At 35.7% G+C, this 18,584-nt stretch overlaps 3 protein-coding genes across 4 annotated transcripts in view; 2 read left to right on the top strand and 1 right to left on the bottom strand.

Moving 5' to 3' along the window:
- Positions 1–424: 424 nt before the first annotated feature.
- AT-IE (histidine biosynthesis bifunctional protein (HISIE)) lies at positions 425–3,733 on the bottom strand. Of its 2 annotated transcripts, none has more exons than XM_068615933.2 (6): positions 3,568–3,733; positions 3,221–3,379; positions 1,640–1,885; positions 1,447–1,542; positions 1,203–1,351; positions 425–932 (listed from the first exon to the last, which is right to left on the bottom strand). In XM_068615933.2, exons 2-6 carry the CDS (start codon positions 3,356–3,358, stop codon positions 716–718), a joined length of 846 nt encoding a protein of 281 aa, XP_068472034.1. In that variant the 5' UTR covers positions 3,359–3,379; positions 3,568–3,733; the 3' UTR covers positions 425–715. The 2 variants fall into 2 exon arrangements, with proteins under 2 accessions (XP_068472034.1, XP_068472035.1); XM_068615934.1 differs by having other exon boundaries at positions 3,493–3,731.
- Positions 3,734–13,549: 9,816 nt separating this feature from the next.
- The window catches only part of LOC150029534 (uncharacterized), a 56,966-nt gene continuing 51,931 nt past the window's right edge, over positions 13,550–18,584 (top strand). Inside the window, exon 1 of the mRNA XM_090295710.1 lies at positions 13,550–13,727. The gene's annotated coding sequence lies outside the window, so the exon portion shown is untranslated. The remainder of the gene's footprint in view (positions 13,728–18,584) is intronic.
- LOC137815534 (uncharacterized) lies at positions 13,871–15,688 on the top strand. The gene is made up of 2 exons (XM_068618651.1): positions 13,871–13,969; positions 14,810–15,688. Exons 1-2 carry the CDS (start codon positions 13,871–13,873, stop codon positions 15,686–15,688), a joined length of 978 nt encoding a protein of 325 aa, XP_068474752.1.

Genomic DNA, 18,584 nt, shown 5'->3' with positions numbered 1-18,584 from the left:
ATATGAACAAAAGGGTAGAGCAAAATCCTCCAAATTGTTGTGTTGTGCTACTATCATTAGGAGAGGCTCCAAATTGTTGTAGTGCTTCTGCTGATATCATTAGGAGTGGTTCCAAACTGTTGTTGTGCTTGAGCTGATATAATTAGGAGTGGCTCGCATGTAGAGGGTGACAAAAGGCAAACGGGGGCAATGCCTACGTAAATGAGGGGACAGTGTTATCTCTTGAATGGTTAATTGTCACAATGTCAAGGATTTTCTGGCTTGTGCCACGAAATGTGAAGGAGCTAACATATGGCCACAGTATGATCACACAAGTCTCAACAATTCAACTTGGAATGTTTTTTCATCTTTAAAATGAACTCCTCTCACCATATACACATTTTATTATATCCATGGTTGAAAGTAACTACATATCTCAAATACATTTAACAGCTCAAAATCAATTCTACTCAACTTAAGATAATGCATTACAGACTAGCAGTTTGCTAGATATAAACATCCAAGCAATATAAATATCTAAACCTCTAAAATAGTGTAAACTGATATCTGCAAAAATGGGTGGAGAGCAGTTACATGGTGTTCTTGGCATTCTCTACGCTATTTAATAAAGTCCCCGATTCCGTATGGTCTCACGGATAATAACACATACAGTGAATCCAGTTACGTCGCCAAAAGCTAAATATATTGTCTGAGATATAGACTTAACACAGAACATTTAATGATCCAATGGTTTCTGGGATACACGGCTTCTCTTCTCCTCAATACCAGATTGGGAAAATCTCAGCCGAAGAACCTGCAAAACATCTTCTATTTTGACATCTTTCTTTGCCAGCAGAACCATGGCATGATAGAGTACATCAGCCATCTCTGAAGCAGTACGCGACTTGTGCTCATTATTCTCCAGTGTTTGACACAACTCATTTGCCTCTTCCCTGTGAGTAGAAAGATAGAGTTACAATCTGAGATCATAAAAAGACAATCCTTTAATCCATATTGTACCTTCAAGAAAAGTGAACTATAATAACAGTGGTGTTTTAGGTAAAAGGCGTCTTATACAGAAGCAATGGGATCAGCCACAAGGCTTCTTAATGACTGAAAAGCATGTATAATGTGGTATTTTTGGGACAAACAGGTAAAAAGGGATCTATTTTTCCTCATTAAAATTCCAACTCAACATAATAACATGCCAAGTTATACGCAACCTGATTTTAGAGCACAGCAACTTATCATTAAGCAATAATCGCTTTGTCCATGAAGGCTTCTCATTTTCTCCTGTTAACTCTGTTTTCCGTTGCGAGATTGTTGACTCTAATGCATACAAAGAGGTTAATGCCAAATTATTTCCTTCATCCTGTAACAGATAACCCAAAACAATTTGAATGTTGCTGAACTTTCTCTCCAGAAAAACAAGGCAAATACATGTACTTTTTAATTGTTTTTAGTTACCTCTTGCTGTCTTAACAAGTCAAAAACTGATGTATAATAGCATGTTTCTGCCCCTGTGTGGCAGGTAGGCCCATCAGGTTTCCCCAGGTATATTATCTGAGAAGTAATTATCACGGGGAAAAGTAAACAACATACACTGAAGCTAAAAGCAAAAAGGGAAAAATAATTCAATGAGAAAAAGGGAAGTGCTTACAGAATCACGATCACAATCAAGAAAGACATCAAGAACATTGATAAAATTATTAGAGGTCTCTCCTTTGGTCCACAATGTAGATCGTGATCGGCTATAGAAAGTGGCCTTTCGAGAAGATAGGGTTGTGGCAACTGCTTCTCTGTTTGCAAAACCTTGCATTAATATGGCCCCTGTGTCAACATTCTGAGCGATTGCCACAGCTAAGCCTTTGTTATCCCATTTTACACTGTCCAGTAAAGAATCTACCTGAAAAGTTTAACGCTTCAATGTAAAAACATGGAGTTATACTATCAAAAGAAAAATACAATAACAAAAAATTGAAAATAATAAATGCTAAGAAAATCCACCAAGAACACCCAAGAGGGAATGTTATTGTTAGAATAACATATTAGCAATCACATAAAAAGCAGGAGAATTTGGGGACTTGATTGCATGGAACAAAATTGCCACTCTATTCAAACCCAGATGTATAAATCTAAACCTACACCCACAATTTAATGAGAACTGCAACATTACATAGAAAATAAAACAACTGAAATAGAACCCAAACTTTAAAGATAAATGAAAATAGTGATTTAATAAAATAAAAAAAACCTTCTAGTTTCTGGTCTGCACCAAATATAGCCTCATTGTAAAGAAGCAAAGTTTACCAGTTCATTCTCTTTCACGTGAAAACCTCCATTAACAAATAAAGCACAACTATTTAACTACTGATATAAATACTTAAGCAACCAATAATTTGTTTTTTAAATAAAAACCAGAGACAGTTCTTGTCCTAGATAATCTAAATCACAAGACAAAGCAGAACCAAATTGTATGTCGACTACTACTAAAAGTGGCAGACATACGTAATAGTGAGAGGGCGCATATGAAGTGCATCCCCTCCATTTAAAAAAAATCATGAGTAATTTTTTCACACAGAAAACTACCAAGTAAAACTTCATAATTTTGTATTTCATCTCCTCAATTTTTATATATTTGAACCCACTGATTTCAGATTCTATAATTTGTCACCATAGACTCCGGATCCTGGCTATGTAAACAAAAATATTCATAAACACCTAGAGAAGAGCATAAGAAGAAACAACATAAAACATGCTTCACTCATAAGCTAAAGTTAACTTATGCATAAACTAATTTGCATAAGTTCTACCACATTAGCTTCTCTAAACTCTATTTGAACTTGTGCATGAGCTAAATTTAGTATATGGGAGAACCTTATTTTATTTCCCCTTCTTATTTTCTTTATTTATATAAAGGAAATTATCCAAACTTGGATTAGAGGATGAATTATAGGAAATCCCAGACAACGAACATCCGCAATCGATAGCCAATAACACAGAAATTTCTTTTCATTAGTATGCTTTGGCCTTGATTATACAATTACAATAATATCTCAGTAACAGACATCACCATGGGAGTGTAAGCCCACACATAGAACTTTACTGTTTTCACCTATAAAACCACATAAGGAGAATGTGCAATGCAATCAACTTGCCAAACCAGGTTTTGAAAACAGTAAATTTAAAACTTGGCAAAAAAACACAAACTAGGTTCCTTCTTTTCACAAATAACCAGTACCTTAGGGTCTGACGTCTGCATACAGGCAAAAACTAAACGGTTGGTCCTCCTCCCCTTGTAACTGCAATTGGCATAGGACAGGTTACCCTTGTGGAAACCCCTGCCAGATTGAACCATGTGAACATACGAAACAGCCATGGATTCCAAGGGAATCTGCACCTGCAACAACCAATTTCTCAGTGAATCACTGATCTAACCAGATGGATACACAAACACACAATTTCGAAAAATATTAGTAATAAAAAAATGTACTCTGCTCTACTAATTCATACCTATAAAATCTTAAATATTCAATTTCAGCTTTCAACGAAAAACAGTACACAGTAAACAATGATTCCGATGTAAACCTTTGCAACAATTGAACAGTGAATTGATAGAATGGCCTGAGCAGAACCGACCACGTCACTTCAACTGTGAAAGATGGAGGGTTTCTGGATCGGAAAAGGACCACTCAGAATCACGTGATAAGTTTGGGCCTCGTTTTCTTCTTTAATACCTAAACAACTCCTTTGCAAATGTCACGTGTAATGGGTCATTTATATTCTCTTATTTTTATATTTTTTTACTGAATTTTAATATAATTATAATAATTAATAAATAAATAAAATCTTTTACATATTATATTAGAAGCCAAATCAAATCAAGAGTTAGTCTTCTAAATTCAACCTTTTGAACCAATAAATATATGATTTATTATGTTATTATATAGATGTAAATTATATTTAATTATTTGTAAAAAAATATTTTTTCCCAAAAAATATTAGAATTACAGTAAATAATATATTTAAAATTAATAATTAGTAACAAAAGTAGAGTCTATGTATTTAACTTATTTATAAAAATAATAAATATATATATTAAGTGAATTTTGTACCTAAAATTAATCTAATTATTTTAGTTTACACTCAACTCCTTTTAATCTAAAAATATATACCGACTAAAATTTAAATAAAATAAAATAAAATATTTTAAAGAATAAAAAATCAACAATTTTTTATTCTAAAAATTGAATGGCTAAATTATTACATATTAATAATATAAAAATAAATTTGTCATTAAATTATAACTTGTCTTATAAAATAATAAAGAATATAAAAGTTATATTTTTGTGAATCATTAAACTAATGTAAACTAAATATTTAGAAATTATATGATTGAATTTATTAACTTACTATTATATTTATATATCTTGTTAATATAAATAAAATAAGAGGTGTATTTCTTTAATGAGATAAAGAGATAAATTTTCTATTTTAAGACTAGATACTAGATTAAACATTAAAAAATACATAAGGGTAATTATCTTTTAATTTAACTAACAAGATAAAATATATGATAATTGACTACATAAAAACCAAAATTATATAAAGTCAAAAAAAGTACAGTCTAGTCTTGAAACTTAAAAATAGCACGGACATATGCACATTGAACACTATCCGTGTTATGCCTCCACTCACTTTCAAATTTCCATTCATGAAATACATATGAAGAATTTTTAATTACTCTAATAATCCAAAATAGAAAAATTATCTGTGTACTGGTACGATCAGATGACTCAGTGACTCTGTTAGCACTCGTACCATCTAACCACCTAATCATGGTGAGAAGATCACATGACGACACGTGATCGACCGTGTGTTGGCAACTACCCAAGGGTTGACTAAGTCAACAAGGTTAATCTAGGTTGTTTAGCGCAACCCTAAACATGAACCAACCTCCTAATTCGGTCCACCAATGAAGGCTCATTAAGGTAATATAAATAGCACGCATTTCAAGGAAAAAGGTACGTCATTATCTACAGTACTCTAACACCCGGTAACACCTCGACTGACTTGAGTGTTGGAGTGCCTTCTGCAGGTACTATCCCCGCCTGTGGAGCCAGACGACCTAAAGAGAAGGAAGACAAAGCAGGAAGCTTGAAACATCAGGGACCGATCAAAGGTATAGGTTGAAGGAATCATTCTCTAGGTCCTAAACTCGTTCGAGAACAATTTGTATATAAGTTCAATTGTTAAGTGGCCATTAATAATATTTTGATAAAAAAATTATTTATAAATCTATTTTATACTCTTTCAACTACATATTAAATACATTATTTATTTTTAAAATGTGCATACCCGTGTAATTAAAAAAATATCAATGGCTTTAAAATATCTTTATATAAATAACCTTTCTAATTTCCTATCATTCTTAATCTACCTTCTTTTATCTTCATCTTTAAATTAAATTCCAATTGTTTTCTTTAAAATAAATTATCAAAATTTAAATAATTTATAGTACATTAAAATATAATGGTTATTCTTCATTATACTTGTTTATTATAATATTAATTATATAAAACACATACACTCTAATATAATACATTATTTTAAATACATTTTTTATTAAAATTTATTCAAAATCACAAAAATTGGATATATAACTAATGTATCTATTTCCTTGTAACGCTGTAAACATTTTTCATATATATTAAGAACCATAGATTGCCATTTTTTGATTTTTTTTTCTGAAATAGGTTCACTTCTTAATACATGCACTATTTTTTATTCAAACTGATAAAATTGTTAATTTAGGAACCAATTAAAAATGAAAAGTAATGTTTGATTAAAAGTTTAAAACATTAATCAATTTAATTAAAGACTACTGTTATCATGGGATGCGAGAGTAAATTTTAATCAATCATGAAAAATAGGTTAGAGAGTGTATTTCTATTCTTCATCCCATAAAAAATGTGACATAATTCGTAAACTTTATTAATTTCTTTTTCTTACAAGACATAAATTTTCAGACTTTTCCAGCACAAAAATTCTGCAAGTCATGAGTAAAGTCATTTGTATACAAGTTACAACAACTACTTTTTCATGTTCCTTCTCTTGCAGATAACCTTTAGTTAAAATTGGTTCTAAACAAGGAATAGATATGCCTGTGAATTTTGTAAGCTAAAACTGTATTACAAGATATGACTCAGTTATGACAGAAGGAGCAGTTTTTGGTGTTGCTAACTCAGATTAATGGGTCAGAAATTAATATATATTTTTCATTAAAAGTTATTGGGATGTAATATTAAATGTCAAAATTAATAAGAAAAATTAACAAAATCTTTTTGAGTTTGGTACTTGATCTATAGCCATTTGTGGGAGATCATAACCACAAAAAAGTCCAAATATTAGATGCTGCAGTGCTGTTGAAACCATAAATAATCAGAGAGAAACTTCAGCATTCAAAGACTCATCTATCAAATTCTTCCTAGAGAAAAAGAAAATCCTAGTGTGCTTTTGAATCTGGAATTCAACATTTATAACTGAGTGTAATTAATTAGAGTAACATGGCAATTTTATAGAGTGGAAAATCAATGATAAAAATTTGAAATATGTTACAAATTTAGCAGTGCATATGTTACAAACAGTAGTCATTCTGTTTTCTCAGCATCGGAAAATGGTTTATTTACCACATTTCTTTGGATCTATCTTTCAGTCACCATAGGAACCTTTTCATATTCTTCTTTGCCCTTAATTCTCCTAGACATAATGATACTGATGGCAAATTCATGAAGCTCTTCTTAGAATCATGTGAAAAATGGTGCGGAAGCCAGAGATGTAAATGTGCAAGATCCTCCTAGGAGCTATGGTGATCTTGAAGGTGCATGAAGTGTATGGAAAGAGGGAGGTTCGGCCAGCCCTATGGTAGGTGATGAAGATGAAGATTAGATCCTAGAAACTAGGTAGAAGCAAAGTATGACACAATGTTGGCAGCATAACTTTACTCTCATTAATCTTGCCAATACAAGGTGTAGGCTCCTCTTTTTATAGGCTAAAGAGGACCAGATTTGATGACCTAAATGTTACACAAATGTAAGCCAAATGAAATGGAAAATGTGAAGCACATGGGTGCACATGGCACATGGGTGCACATGGTCCTTTATTAGTAAAGGCTTCTAGAAACCTTTAGCTAATCAAGGTTAATGCTTCCTTAATTCTAATGTGCAGAAAATTTAAACACTTGTCCACATGGCTATGCTATTTACACCCCAATTAAAGCTAAACTACACATGATGGGCCTTCACGGAATATATATTAATAGCCCCTTTTCCATTCATAGCTTGATCCAAGTCTTCTTGTCCTAGACGCTCTTAGCTTGGTCCTAGACGCTCCTAGCTTGGTCTTAGATGCTTCTAGCTTGGTCTTGGACACTCCTAGCTTGGTCTTGGATGGTCTAGACGCTCTTTCTTTGGGGTCTAGACGTTTTTGACTTGTCTCTTGCCATTCATGGAAGGGTGTGCTTGGCCCTCTTCCATCATCCCCTCCCTCTTGAAAAGGATTTGTCCTCAAATCCAATGCTTTTTCTTCCGAGGGGAATGGTTGTGGCTGGATGGTGTCCATCATCTCCTCCTTCTTTGAGAAGATCTATCCTCAGATCTTCAGGCTTGATCTCGGATAGTAGCCTCTTGCTTCGCCAAAGCTTGTCCTCCTGGATCAAACGTCCACCTATAGAAATAATCAAATAAGGCATAGGTGTTAGTTTGCAAATTAAATTTACTAGGTTGCCATTTTTGTTTGTCTTTTGGTTTTGGCAACCTTGGACAAAGTTTCTCTTTTAATGGTTGTGTGTGGTCTCTAATCATCTTATGTATTTTAAAATGTTCATTTGTGGTTACCTTCTCTTTAGGCATAAATCCTATAGGAGATGGTAACAACTTAAAAGGAGAAAGATGATTTAGCACACACATAACTTTAAAAGTAGAAATATAAGTAGTTTTGTGAACTACTTGATGGTATGTTTGCTCATCTCTAGAGTTGTGTGTGCACATCATGATTATTCTAGGCATAGTAGAAAGAGCTAGATTTTCAAATGTATTTTGATCATGCGTTTGAGGATGATAAGAATTTAAAGTGTGCAACTTAGTTGCAAGTTTTCCAAAGGAAATCCTCAAATCATGGTTTGCGAAATTTGGAGCTCTATTCAACACTATGCTTGAGGATAAACCATGAAGATGTATCACTTCTCTAGAGAAGAGTTTATCCATAACCACGAAGATTGAATCAAAACCTTTTGTTGTCCTAGGGAGTTTTAATATGAAATTTGTATCTTCCCAAGGATCATTTGCAAAAGGTGAAGGAGTATAGAGTTCATGAGACATTGCCTTGGGTGTAGTTTGAAAACAAGAATTGTACCTAAGGTAATGTCTTTGAACTTCTTTTCTCATGGGGGACAAAAGTTTTCCTTTTAAAAGCTCTAGAGTTTTATCAACTCTAATTTGTCCCATGAGTTCTCCTTCATGAAGACTTTTTCTCTTATGTGTAAGGATAGTCTCGTTGTGACAACCATTGTTTATAAGGATTTGTACACTTTGCAATGGTTGTCTCAATAAGACATGACAAGTTTCTTTAGGCCCTACTTCACATAAAAATTTGTTTTTGTAGATGCTTATAAAAAACTTGACATTCACTTGGTGATATCCTAACACATATGAGAAATAATCTATTTCATTTTTATCTATGCAAGCTTCTTTTAAAGACTCTTCTTTTTCACTTACGCTTGCAAGTGTTCCTTTACAAAAGGTAAGGCTTTGAGGTTGTTCAACAAGACACATATTTTCAAAGGTATTTTTAAATCTTTGGTCTTGTTGAATGACCTTGTGGGAAGGAATACTCTTCTCCCACGCCTTTTGTTCTTCAAGGGTCTTCTCATGCTTTTCTTTTTCTTCTTTTTCTTTAGCTTCCCTTTCGACTTCCCCTCTCTTCTTTTGTATTTTTCTTTCCTTTCTTTCTTTATGGGAAGCAAACAATTTTTCTACCCTCATTTCCCAATCTAGGCAAGCTTCTATATTTTCTTTTCCATGGAAATGGGGTTGGTCTACCCTAACCTCTCTTGGGTTTTCTTGTTCTTTTCTATCTCTTCTATGTCTTCTAGGGGGTGCTTGATAATAACCATTTACTCTAATACTTCCCTCCCAAAAAGAATCACGATCTTTAGAGATATATGCATGAGAAGGTATTTTTTTTAGAATGTGAGACTTCTCCTCCTTTGCTTTAGTCAAAACATTAAGTTTAGTCTCACTCTCCAATTGTCTATATGCAATTGATTGCACAGTTTGTGAAACTTCTTTCAAAAGAATTTTTAAAGATTTTAATTCACTTCCAATAGACTTGTAGAATGAAAAGAAGAAGACATGACTAAAACTTTGTGTATACAAGTATTTTACCTTGAGAAAATTTAGGGAAGTCAAAGAAGGTAGTCTTCCAGGTAAGGGAGGTGAGTCACAATGGACTACTTAAGTACCAAGCCTTGCCTTAGCCAAAGACTATCCCTTAATGCTTCACACAAAACTTTCTCTTAGTAAACCACTTAAACACAATCAAGTTGTAGAAATCAGATTTTAATGCAAGGAAAAACAATGCAAGCTAACTAATTAACCAAGCAAAAAGAATTAACAAAACTTAACAAAGCAACACAATTTGCAAAAGCGAAACTAATTAAGCAAGTAATGTAATTAAAAAAAAACAATTAACAATTGCTAATTAAAAACTCTACACTAGTCGGCCCTAGGTGACTCTTCTTGGACACTTGGAGCCCTTGAAGACACACTCACCGTCTAATCACGTAATTAAAGAAGTAATTAACACAAATTAAGTTGCAAAGAAATTAAGAAAACTCCCTTTGTTGATCCTCTTTTTGCTATTGGCACTTCCTTGGTTGTCTTTTCTTGTTGGGCCCTCCAAGTGTTTGTGGTGTTTTGAGAAGTGTTTGATTCTGCCTTTGTCTTTCTTCCCCTTAGAATTAAGGACTTAATTCTCCAATTCCAGCACCTATCAAGAAGACTAGACCTTACCCAAGTCAAATTTCCACTCAATTAAGCACCAAAAGAGAATAAATTCCAGCACCAAATTTAGAGGCCAAAGAATAAAAGCAAGAAACAATTTAATTGAAGAAAACAGTACCACACAAATGGAGTTAGATTGTGACAACTAGAAAGAGGTCCAAGAAATATTAGACAAGCAAATAAAGGTACTCAAATAAAAGTAGGCACACAACATGAATCCTAAGAATAGCACTAGAATAGATTTCAAAATAAAAAACAGCACCACTGGAAAATTTTTGTGGGCCAGAGAACGTGTTTTTCCCCAATTTATGCTGAGCTGTCCTTTTAGAATTTTCCTCTGAAAATTGATACGCAAAATATTCAAGATCTTAACTAAAATCTGGCGTTGGAATCCCTCCAAACGCATGAGCCATTTTTTTTAATAAATTTTTCAATTTCAGTGATCAGTTACGCCAACTATAGCGCCCGGATTTGCACACTGTTTTTAAAATATTTATCATTTTTTTTCTATTGACTCTTTTGAGCTGATTATTTTTTTGTCTTTTATGTAACACCTCAATCTTGCATAATCCAGAAAATCAAAAATTTCCTATGAGTGAAAATAATTTTATGGAACAAAACAGCCAGCACAGAGAATGTAAAACAGGGGATTCTGGAAAAACTGGAAACAAAAACAGCAAGAGACCAAAATTTAAACACAATGGAATTTGTGAAATAGAATTTGTGTAGGATCTAAACACAAATATGAACTCAAGCTAAAAAATAAAAGGCACCAAAAGATCAAATCACAGCAGTTTCAAATCAAGCAAAATTACCCAAAATCAAGAAACAATCAAGTCAAACAAAGGACTACTATGAATTGATGACATTGTGGATGAACATGACTTGACAAAACATATATGGATTCAGAAATTAAAAGACTCAAAGAGCATAAAATGAACCAAATAAAAGTGCAATAAAGACTCAAATGCCTAAAATAAAAACAGCAACTCAAGGTGTATGGAATCCTATCACAAATTGCACAAGGATTGTTCAAGATCAATTGAACAAAGTGCACCGGTTGGATCTTCCAAATAGCACACCAAAACAAAGTAAAAAATAAAAAACAGCAAGACAATTATGGAAACAAGATGAATAACATGAAATAAAGAAGAAATCAAAATGAAAAGACCAAGAACTACTCATCTTCGAAGAACCTATGCTCATGATACCAAATGATGGCAAATTCATGAAGCTCTTCTTAGAATCATGTGAAAAATGGTGCGGAAGCCATGGATTGAAATGTGCAAGATCCTCCTAGGAGCTATGGTGATCTTGAAGGTGCATGAAGTGTATGGAAAGAGGGAGGTTCGGTCAGCCCTATGGTAGGTGATGAAGATGAAGATTAGATCCTAGAAACTAGGTAGAAGCAAAGTATGACACAATGTTGGCAGCATAACTTTACTCTCATTAATCTTGCCAATACAAGGTGTAGGCTCCTCTTTTTATAGGCTAAAGAGGACCAGATTTGATGACCTAAATGCTACACAAATGTAAGCCAAATGAAATGGAAAATGTGAAACACATGGGTGCACATGGGTGCACATGGTCCTTTATTAGTAAAGGCTTCTAGAAACCTTTAGCTAATCAAGGTTAATGCTTCCTTAATTCTAATGTGCAGAAAATTTAAACACTTGTCCACATGGCTATGCTATTTACACCCCAATTAAAGCTAAACTACACATGATGGGCCTTCACGGAATATATATTAATAGCCCCTTTTCCATTCATAGCTTGATCCAAGTCTTCTTGTCCTAGACGCTTTTAGCTTGGTCCTAGACGCTCCTAGCTTGGTCTTAGATGCTTCTAGCTTGGTCTTGGACGCTCCTAGCTTGGTCTTGGATGGTCTAGACGCTCTTGCCTTGGGGTCTAGACGTTTTTGACTTGTCTCTTGCCATTCATGGAAGGGTGTGCTTCGCCCTCTTCCATCACAACCACCAAACCGTTGTTGCAAATGGATGATTACAGCAAACAAAAGGCTTACCAAAGGAATGATTATATCCCAAGCAGTGGAGTAATAGTCTGCAATCTTATCCTCATATAAGGATGAGCCATCCACATATACAAGAGCCTCAAAGAGATCATATGCACAAGAAAGAGCATTCCCCTTGGAATTCCTGAACAAATTTAGCAAAATTTGAGGCAAGAGAAAGCCATCGAGTACCAAACCTGAATAAGATTTCAAGTTCTCCCAAAAGGTATGAAGTTGTGAAAGACCAGAAGAAGACACTACATCACCATGAAAGGTATTGTTTTGGTGTACAAGAAATGTAATCAATAACCCTGCTGCATGTAAGGTAAAAATCACATAGAAAACCTTCTTCTCAGCCATCCAAAGGTCCATTTGTTTTGTATCATCCTTTCTTGATGACCATATTAGCTGCAAGAGACGGATTTGCAACAAGAAACCCACCATTACAATTAGCCGTACAAAAATTTCCTTTACTTCAAGCATTTCCGAGCAAAATGCTTTTCTTGTCATGATTTTGTGCAAAAAGGGCTTCAAAGTTCAGAACAAGGGGTACCATATTTCCCAAAGTAAGAATCAATAACATGACAAAGGAGATTAAGGAAACCATATCAGGATTTCTTTTCACATGGTAGAGTTGCAAACCCACAACAACACATGCTAGTGTGGTGCAAACTAGAATCATTATGACCTCCACATCTACTTTTTTTAAGGTTCGTGATGCTTCGGCGGTGTAAAATGCAGCTGAATTCACATCCAACTGTTTGAAGTAGAGAGGATCTGAATTTTCTCGTGTGCTTACTATACTTCCTTTAATGTAATCTCCATTTTTGTTTGTATCAAGTGGAGGGAACTGAAACTTGACTATAATCTCACAATCCAGAGAAGTTTTTTTATGGTATTTCGTTCTTTCACTACAAGAAAATAACAATTTAGTCACCGAATTCAGCGACTGAAAATATGTGGTCGCAATTTGTGATCGAAATAGTCACCGAATATTCTTAGTGTCGAATCTGCGACCGAATGAATTGTTAATGATGATAGTTAGTTTTGCGACCAAATCAGCGACCGAACATGAGAGTGACAAAATCATTGGTCGCTAAAGTTGTGGCTGTTTTGAATAAATTGGGAAAAATATATCTGCGACTAAATTAGCGACCAAATATGTTTATTTTTTAGCCACCGATTTTATTTCGGTTGCTAAATATAATTGTTTAGCCACTAAATATATTTATTTTTTAGTCACCGATTTTCTTTTGGTCGCTAAATATAATTATTTATTTTTGCCACCGAATCACCCACCAAATACGTTTATTTTTTAGCCACCAAATTTCTTTTGGTCGCTAAATGTAATTGTTTATTTTAATAATAATAATAATAACATTTATTTTTTATAATTAAAATTAAAAGAAAAAAATCCAAATTTTCCCCCTCTTTTGTTTCCTCCCGCTTCTCTCATTCTTCATTTTTTTCATTTTCTCTCTTGTTATATTTAGTTGCCATTGTTTCAGCTTCTCGCTTCTCGCTTATCTCATTCTTCATTTTTCCACTTTTCTTCATTCTTCTTAAAAAAAATGTTACTAGAAAGAGAATGAGAATGAACAACTAGGCGCACGACACAACGATCTTCGACGGTGTTGCTTTGCATTGCCTTCAACTCTGTCTTTGTGATTGTCTAGGTTAGTATGTGATTTATGCCTTTTGATACGATTTATGCATTTATATTGTAACTGAAGATTATATATAAAACAAATTTTGTGTTTTCACATTTTTTTTTTGTTTTGAAACCAAATAGATTTTTCTTGTTGCGTTGCGTGTTTTAATGGTGAGGTTGAAGGTTGGAGAGGTGGTGGAAGCGAGTACGGTGGTGTTGTTTTCAATGCTTGTGACGAAGGAAAGGGATTTGTGCACATCTAATCTTGTTTGTAATTAGTGTATTTGCATCTGAGTGCTGGTTCGCTGCATAATTGATTCAATCTTGGGCTGTTGAAATAGAATACTAATTTCGGTGCAAATTTTAGTATTTGAATCGGTGAATTGGTTCATTGTTGAATGTTGTAGTTTTTAGAAACCTACAGCAGCTGGTGTTTGTTGTTTTTTTTCAAGCCTTTGATTATAGTGTGAAAATCATTAGTTATTTGGTGCAAATTTCACTTTTAATTTTCCTATAATACTGGTTGGAATTGACAATTCAATTGATTTGTTGAATAGTATAGGAAGTTCATAAACTTGATACAATTATGATTTTAGCTGACAATTTGAAACTGACTCCTTGCATGCTTCAATGGTGGATTTTGTTGCACTTGATGTTGAAAACTGAATAATATGAAGCAGAATATCTGAGGAAAAAAAAAACTGCTGAGAGTTTCTCATTTTGGAATCTTTTAGGGATTAGATTAATACACAGATGTAAGGCAGGAAAGTAGAAATAAAAGGATTTTAGATGACTACTATTTCTTCCAATCCATACTCACACTCAGAAGTGTAAATTAATTGGAACAAACTGTTAGGTGAGGATCTGTGCACGTGAGCATTTAATATATAGGTAATTTAACAATAACCATTTTTTACATTCCATAATTAGTGATTTTTAATTATCATTTTAAAAAATATATTTAATATAACATTTAATTTACTCATAGTATAATTTTGTTCGGTTATAAGATTGTTGGGTTTGGGGAATTTATTTCATGTTTGGTATAGATAGGGAATAAGTCGAGCTGGTGTTAGTTTGCCTCTCATGATGTCTTTGTTTTAAAAGTTAATATTCATTTTGGCTAAACGTGGTTCTTGTATCATAATTAACGTCTATGCTGCCTGTAATCCGAGTGAAAAGGTGGCTTTATGGGAGGATGTGTCTGTTATTAGAAGTATCCACCAGGATAAGGTGTGGTGCTGTTGTGGTGATTTTAATGCAGTCAGATGCGCTGCGGAAAGGAAAGGCATTAGACGAAATGCAAACAACAAAAAGGAAATCAGGGACTTTAATGATTTCATTGGAAGCAATTCTATGGAGGATTTGCCTTTAGTGGGTAAGAAGTACACTTGGTTTAAGGCAAATGGATCCGCAAAAAGTAGGCTAGATAGAATTATGGTATCTGAAGAGTGGCTCCAAGTGTGGCCTATGAGCAAGCAATACATACAAACAAGGGAAGTTTCGGATCATTGTGCAATAGTGGTGAAATCATGGAGTAAAGATTGGGGCCTAAAACCTTTCAAATCTATTGATGCATGGCTTCTAGAGCCCGGGTTTAAGGATTTGGTGAGGGGTAAATGGGGATCTTATGAGGTGCAGGGCGACAATATAACCAAAGTTAAAGAGAAACTCAAACTTTTAAAGTTGGATCTCAAAGAGTGGAATAAGAGTGTGTTTGGGAATCTTGAGGACGAAAAGCGCAGGATTTTGAAGGAGATTGAGGTTCTTGATGTCAAGGATGGCGTATCTGACTTGGTGGAGGGTGAAAAGTTGAGAAGATTGGAACTTGTAAGCCAGCAAAAATTGGTAGAGAAAAAGATGGAATCCCTCTATAGACAAAAAGCCAGGTCGAACTGGTTCAAATATGGGGACTCTAACTCTAAATTCTACCACACTACTATCAGATGGAGAAGAATCAAGAATGAAGTTAAAAAGTTGAGTTAAATAATCAATGGTGTGAAGAACTGGAGGCAGTATGAAGGGAAGTAAAGCGAGTGTTTGAGGAGAGATTTAAGGCTACTCCTGATCTAGGAGTGAGGCTTGGAGCTGTGGAATTCAAATCTCTCCCTGAAGAGGTAAGCTTGAGGATGATTGAGGTGTTCTCCAAGGAGGAAGTCAGGGAGGCAGTGTGGAATTGTGAGGGGACTAAGAGCCCGGGTCCAGATGGTTTTAATTTTAACTTCATTAAAGCCAACTGGGAGACCCTAAAGGAAGATGTTATGGGAGCAGTTCATAGTTTTCATGAGACAGGGATCCTTCCGAAGGGGTGTAATGCGTCCTTTATTGCTCTAGTCCCAAAGGTAAAGGATCCAACCACAATTGATCAGTACAGACCTATTTCTCTTGTGGGAGCCATGTATAAGATTATAACTAAGGTCATGTCGAATCAGATCAAAATTGTTCTACCAATGGTCATTGACGAAAACCAATCCGCTTTCATGCAAGGTAGGGGGCTACTAGAGAGTGTTCTGGTGGCTAATGAGGTGATTGAAGATGTACGAAGAAGGCGGAGGAGGGGTGTGTTCTTGAAGGTGGATTTCGAAAAGGCATATGACTCGGTCAGGTGGAGTTTCCTGTTGGATAAGTTAAATAGATTGGGGTTTCTTGAGAGATGGATTAAGTGGGTGCAAGGCTGCTTAGAATCAGCAACAATATCTGTTCTGGTCAATGGTTGTCCGACAGAGGAGTTTAGACCGACTAGGGGTCTGTGGCAAGGAGATCCCATGGCTTCGTTCCTATTTCTTGTTGTGGCGGAAGGTTTGGCGGGCCTAGTACGCTCTGCGTCTAAGGAAAACCTTTTAAGAGAAGTGAAAGTGGGGAGAAATGAGATAGAGTGTAGCATGCTGCAGTTTGCGGACGACACACTCTTTATGTGTGAAGACTCTTTCTCTAATGTCTTTACCATTAAGGCAATTCTTAGGATGTTTGAGCTGGCATCTGGTCTCAAAGTCAACTTCCATAAATCTAAGTTGGCAGGTATCAAGGTTGGTATGAGCTCGTTAGAAACCTACGCTAGAAGTCTCATTTGTGGTTTAATGCAGGTTCCCTTCAAGTACTTGGGCTTAAAAGTAGGTGGGAATCCTAGGAGAACGCAATTTTGGGAGCTAGTGGTGGATAAAGTTAAAGCTAGACTTAGTGCCTGGAAGGGGAAATGCTTGTCACTAGCAAGTAGAGTCTGCTTGGTTAAATCGGTCCTAACATCTGTTCCTTTGTTCTATTTGTCCTTATTTAAAGCGCCAGTGTCAGTATGCAAGACGATTGCAAGTATTCAGAGGAGGTTTGTATGGGCATGGGGGGCGGAAAATAAGCGTATTTCGTGGGTCAGCTGGGACACTGTGTGCAAGCCAAAGGAGGAAGGGGGTTTAGGAGTCAAGGATATTAGAACGTTTAACTGTGCTTTACTAGCAAAATGGAAATGGAGGATGTTGATTGAGGAAAAAGGGAAATGGAAGGAGATCCTAGTTTCTAAGTATGATAGGGAGGGAGTAGGACATGAAGTGTCTAATAACTACTACTCTTGGTGGTGGAAAGACCTATCTAGGGCTACTGGTGAGGGGGAGGGGACAGGATGGTTCCACAAATCGATTGGTTGGAATGTTGGAGCAGGGGATAAGGTCAGGTTCTGGGAAGATGTTTGGGTGGAGAACCTTAAGCTCAAAGTGCTGTTTCCTAGGCTGTATTCGGTTTCGTTGGACCAAGGTAAGGTGCTGGGAGAAATGGGTGTTTGGGAGGATAATGGGTGGAGTTGGAGGCTAAGGTGGAGAAGGTTCAGGTTCACGTGGGAAAGTGCGATGGAGGAAGAGTTGCATAGCCTTATTATGAGAAAGACCCCTCGCAAAGATAGAAATGATGTTTTGATGTGGAATGGAGAACAAGATGGTGAGTTTTTTGTGAAGTCTGCCTACTCTATATTGTGCAGTTTAGCAAATAATGAAGTGCAGGACATCTTCCCTTCACTCTGGCAAGCTATAGCTGTCCCTAAAGCGTTGTATACAACTTGGAGAATCCTGATCGAGAGACTTCCAACCTATGACAATCTGATTCGGAGAGGATTGGCTGTAAGTTCTTCTCTGTGTGTGTTCTGCAAAGAAACACAAGAAACAACACAACACTTCTTTATAGAATGTGCCTATGCGCAGAAGGTATGGATACTCTGTTTCAGATGGTTTGGCATTACATTTGTGCAGCATAAGGATATTTCAACACACTTTGAGAGTTTCTATCTGCCCCATTTGAGTGTCAAACAGAATCAGATATGGAAGGGTGTTTGGGTTGCTATTGTTAGAAGTATGTGGGACCAAAGAAATTTGGTGGTGTTCAAGCAGGGGACAACTGATGTAGAAGAGATTGTTCACCTAGCCCAACTCTCAGTGTGGCTCAAGCTGAAGTTTGGGACAAACTCCTTCACCTATGCTTTTTCGGATTGGGTTCTCAATCCTGGTGTGTGCATGCAAAGCTGCTAATTGGAGGGCAAGAGCTTGTATACTGATATCTGAGGTAGGCACGCATGAGAGGGGATCTGTTCAATGAAGTCGTCCCTATTCAGATGTTAGCTGAAGTCAATGTAGGTGGGAACAGGGGGTGTACTGAGTTTTGGTGTCTGGTGTTCAATATGGATGAAAAGTGGAATTGTGAAGGTTCTGTGTGGTCTCTGGATGTCCTGGTTCTAGCTAGAGGTAACGGTTGTAAGGGGAGGGTGCTCGGTATACTACCCAGGCTTCTAAGTAGGGACTGTCAGTCTTTGGTTTTCTTGTTGGCGTCTTTGTGTCTGGACAGGTGTGCAGGTTTTGGCTGCTGGTATGCAGATTTCTTACCAGTGTGGAGTTCGGGTGTGGCTTAA

This window comes from Phaseolus vulgaris, chromosome 1, assembly GCF_051622355.1.
Source record: "Phaseolus vulgaris cultivar YP4 chromosome 1, ASM5162235v1, whole genome shotgun sequence".
NCBI classification, from domain to species: Eukaryota; Viridiplantae; Streptophyta; class Magnoliopsida; order Fabales; family Fabaceae; genus Phaseolus; species Phaseolus vulgaris.
Note: the sequence above shows the minus strand (reverse complement) of the source record. Positions and strands in the feature narration are given on the sequence as shown.

Bases quoted from the DNA above. Each gene is read 5' to 3' on its own strand.
- LOC137815534 (XM_068618651.1), top strand. From the start codon at position 13,871: ATGGTGAGGTTGAAGGTTGGAGAGGTGGTGGAAGCGAGTACGGTGGTG. The intron at 13,970-14,809 runs GTTTGTAATTAG...TTGTTTTAAAAG, and splicing joins ATTTGTGCACATCTAATCTT to TTAATATTCATTTTGGCTAA.
- AT-IE (XM_068615933.2), bottom strand. From the start codon at position 3,358: ATGGCTGTTTCGTATGTTCACATGGTTCAATCTGGCAGGGGTTTCCAC. The intron at 1,886-3,220 runs GTACTGGTTATT...TAAACTTTTCAG, and splicing joins TGCAGACGTCAGACCCTAAG to GTAGATTCTTTACTGGACAG. The intron at 933-1,202 runs GTTGCGTATAAC...TTCTACTCACAG, and splicing joins TTGCTGTGCTCTAAAATCAG to GGAAGAGGCAAATGAGTTGT.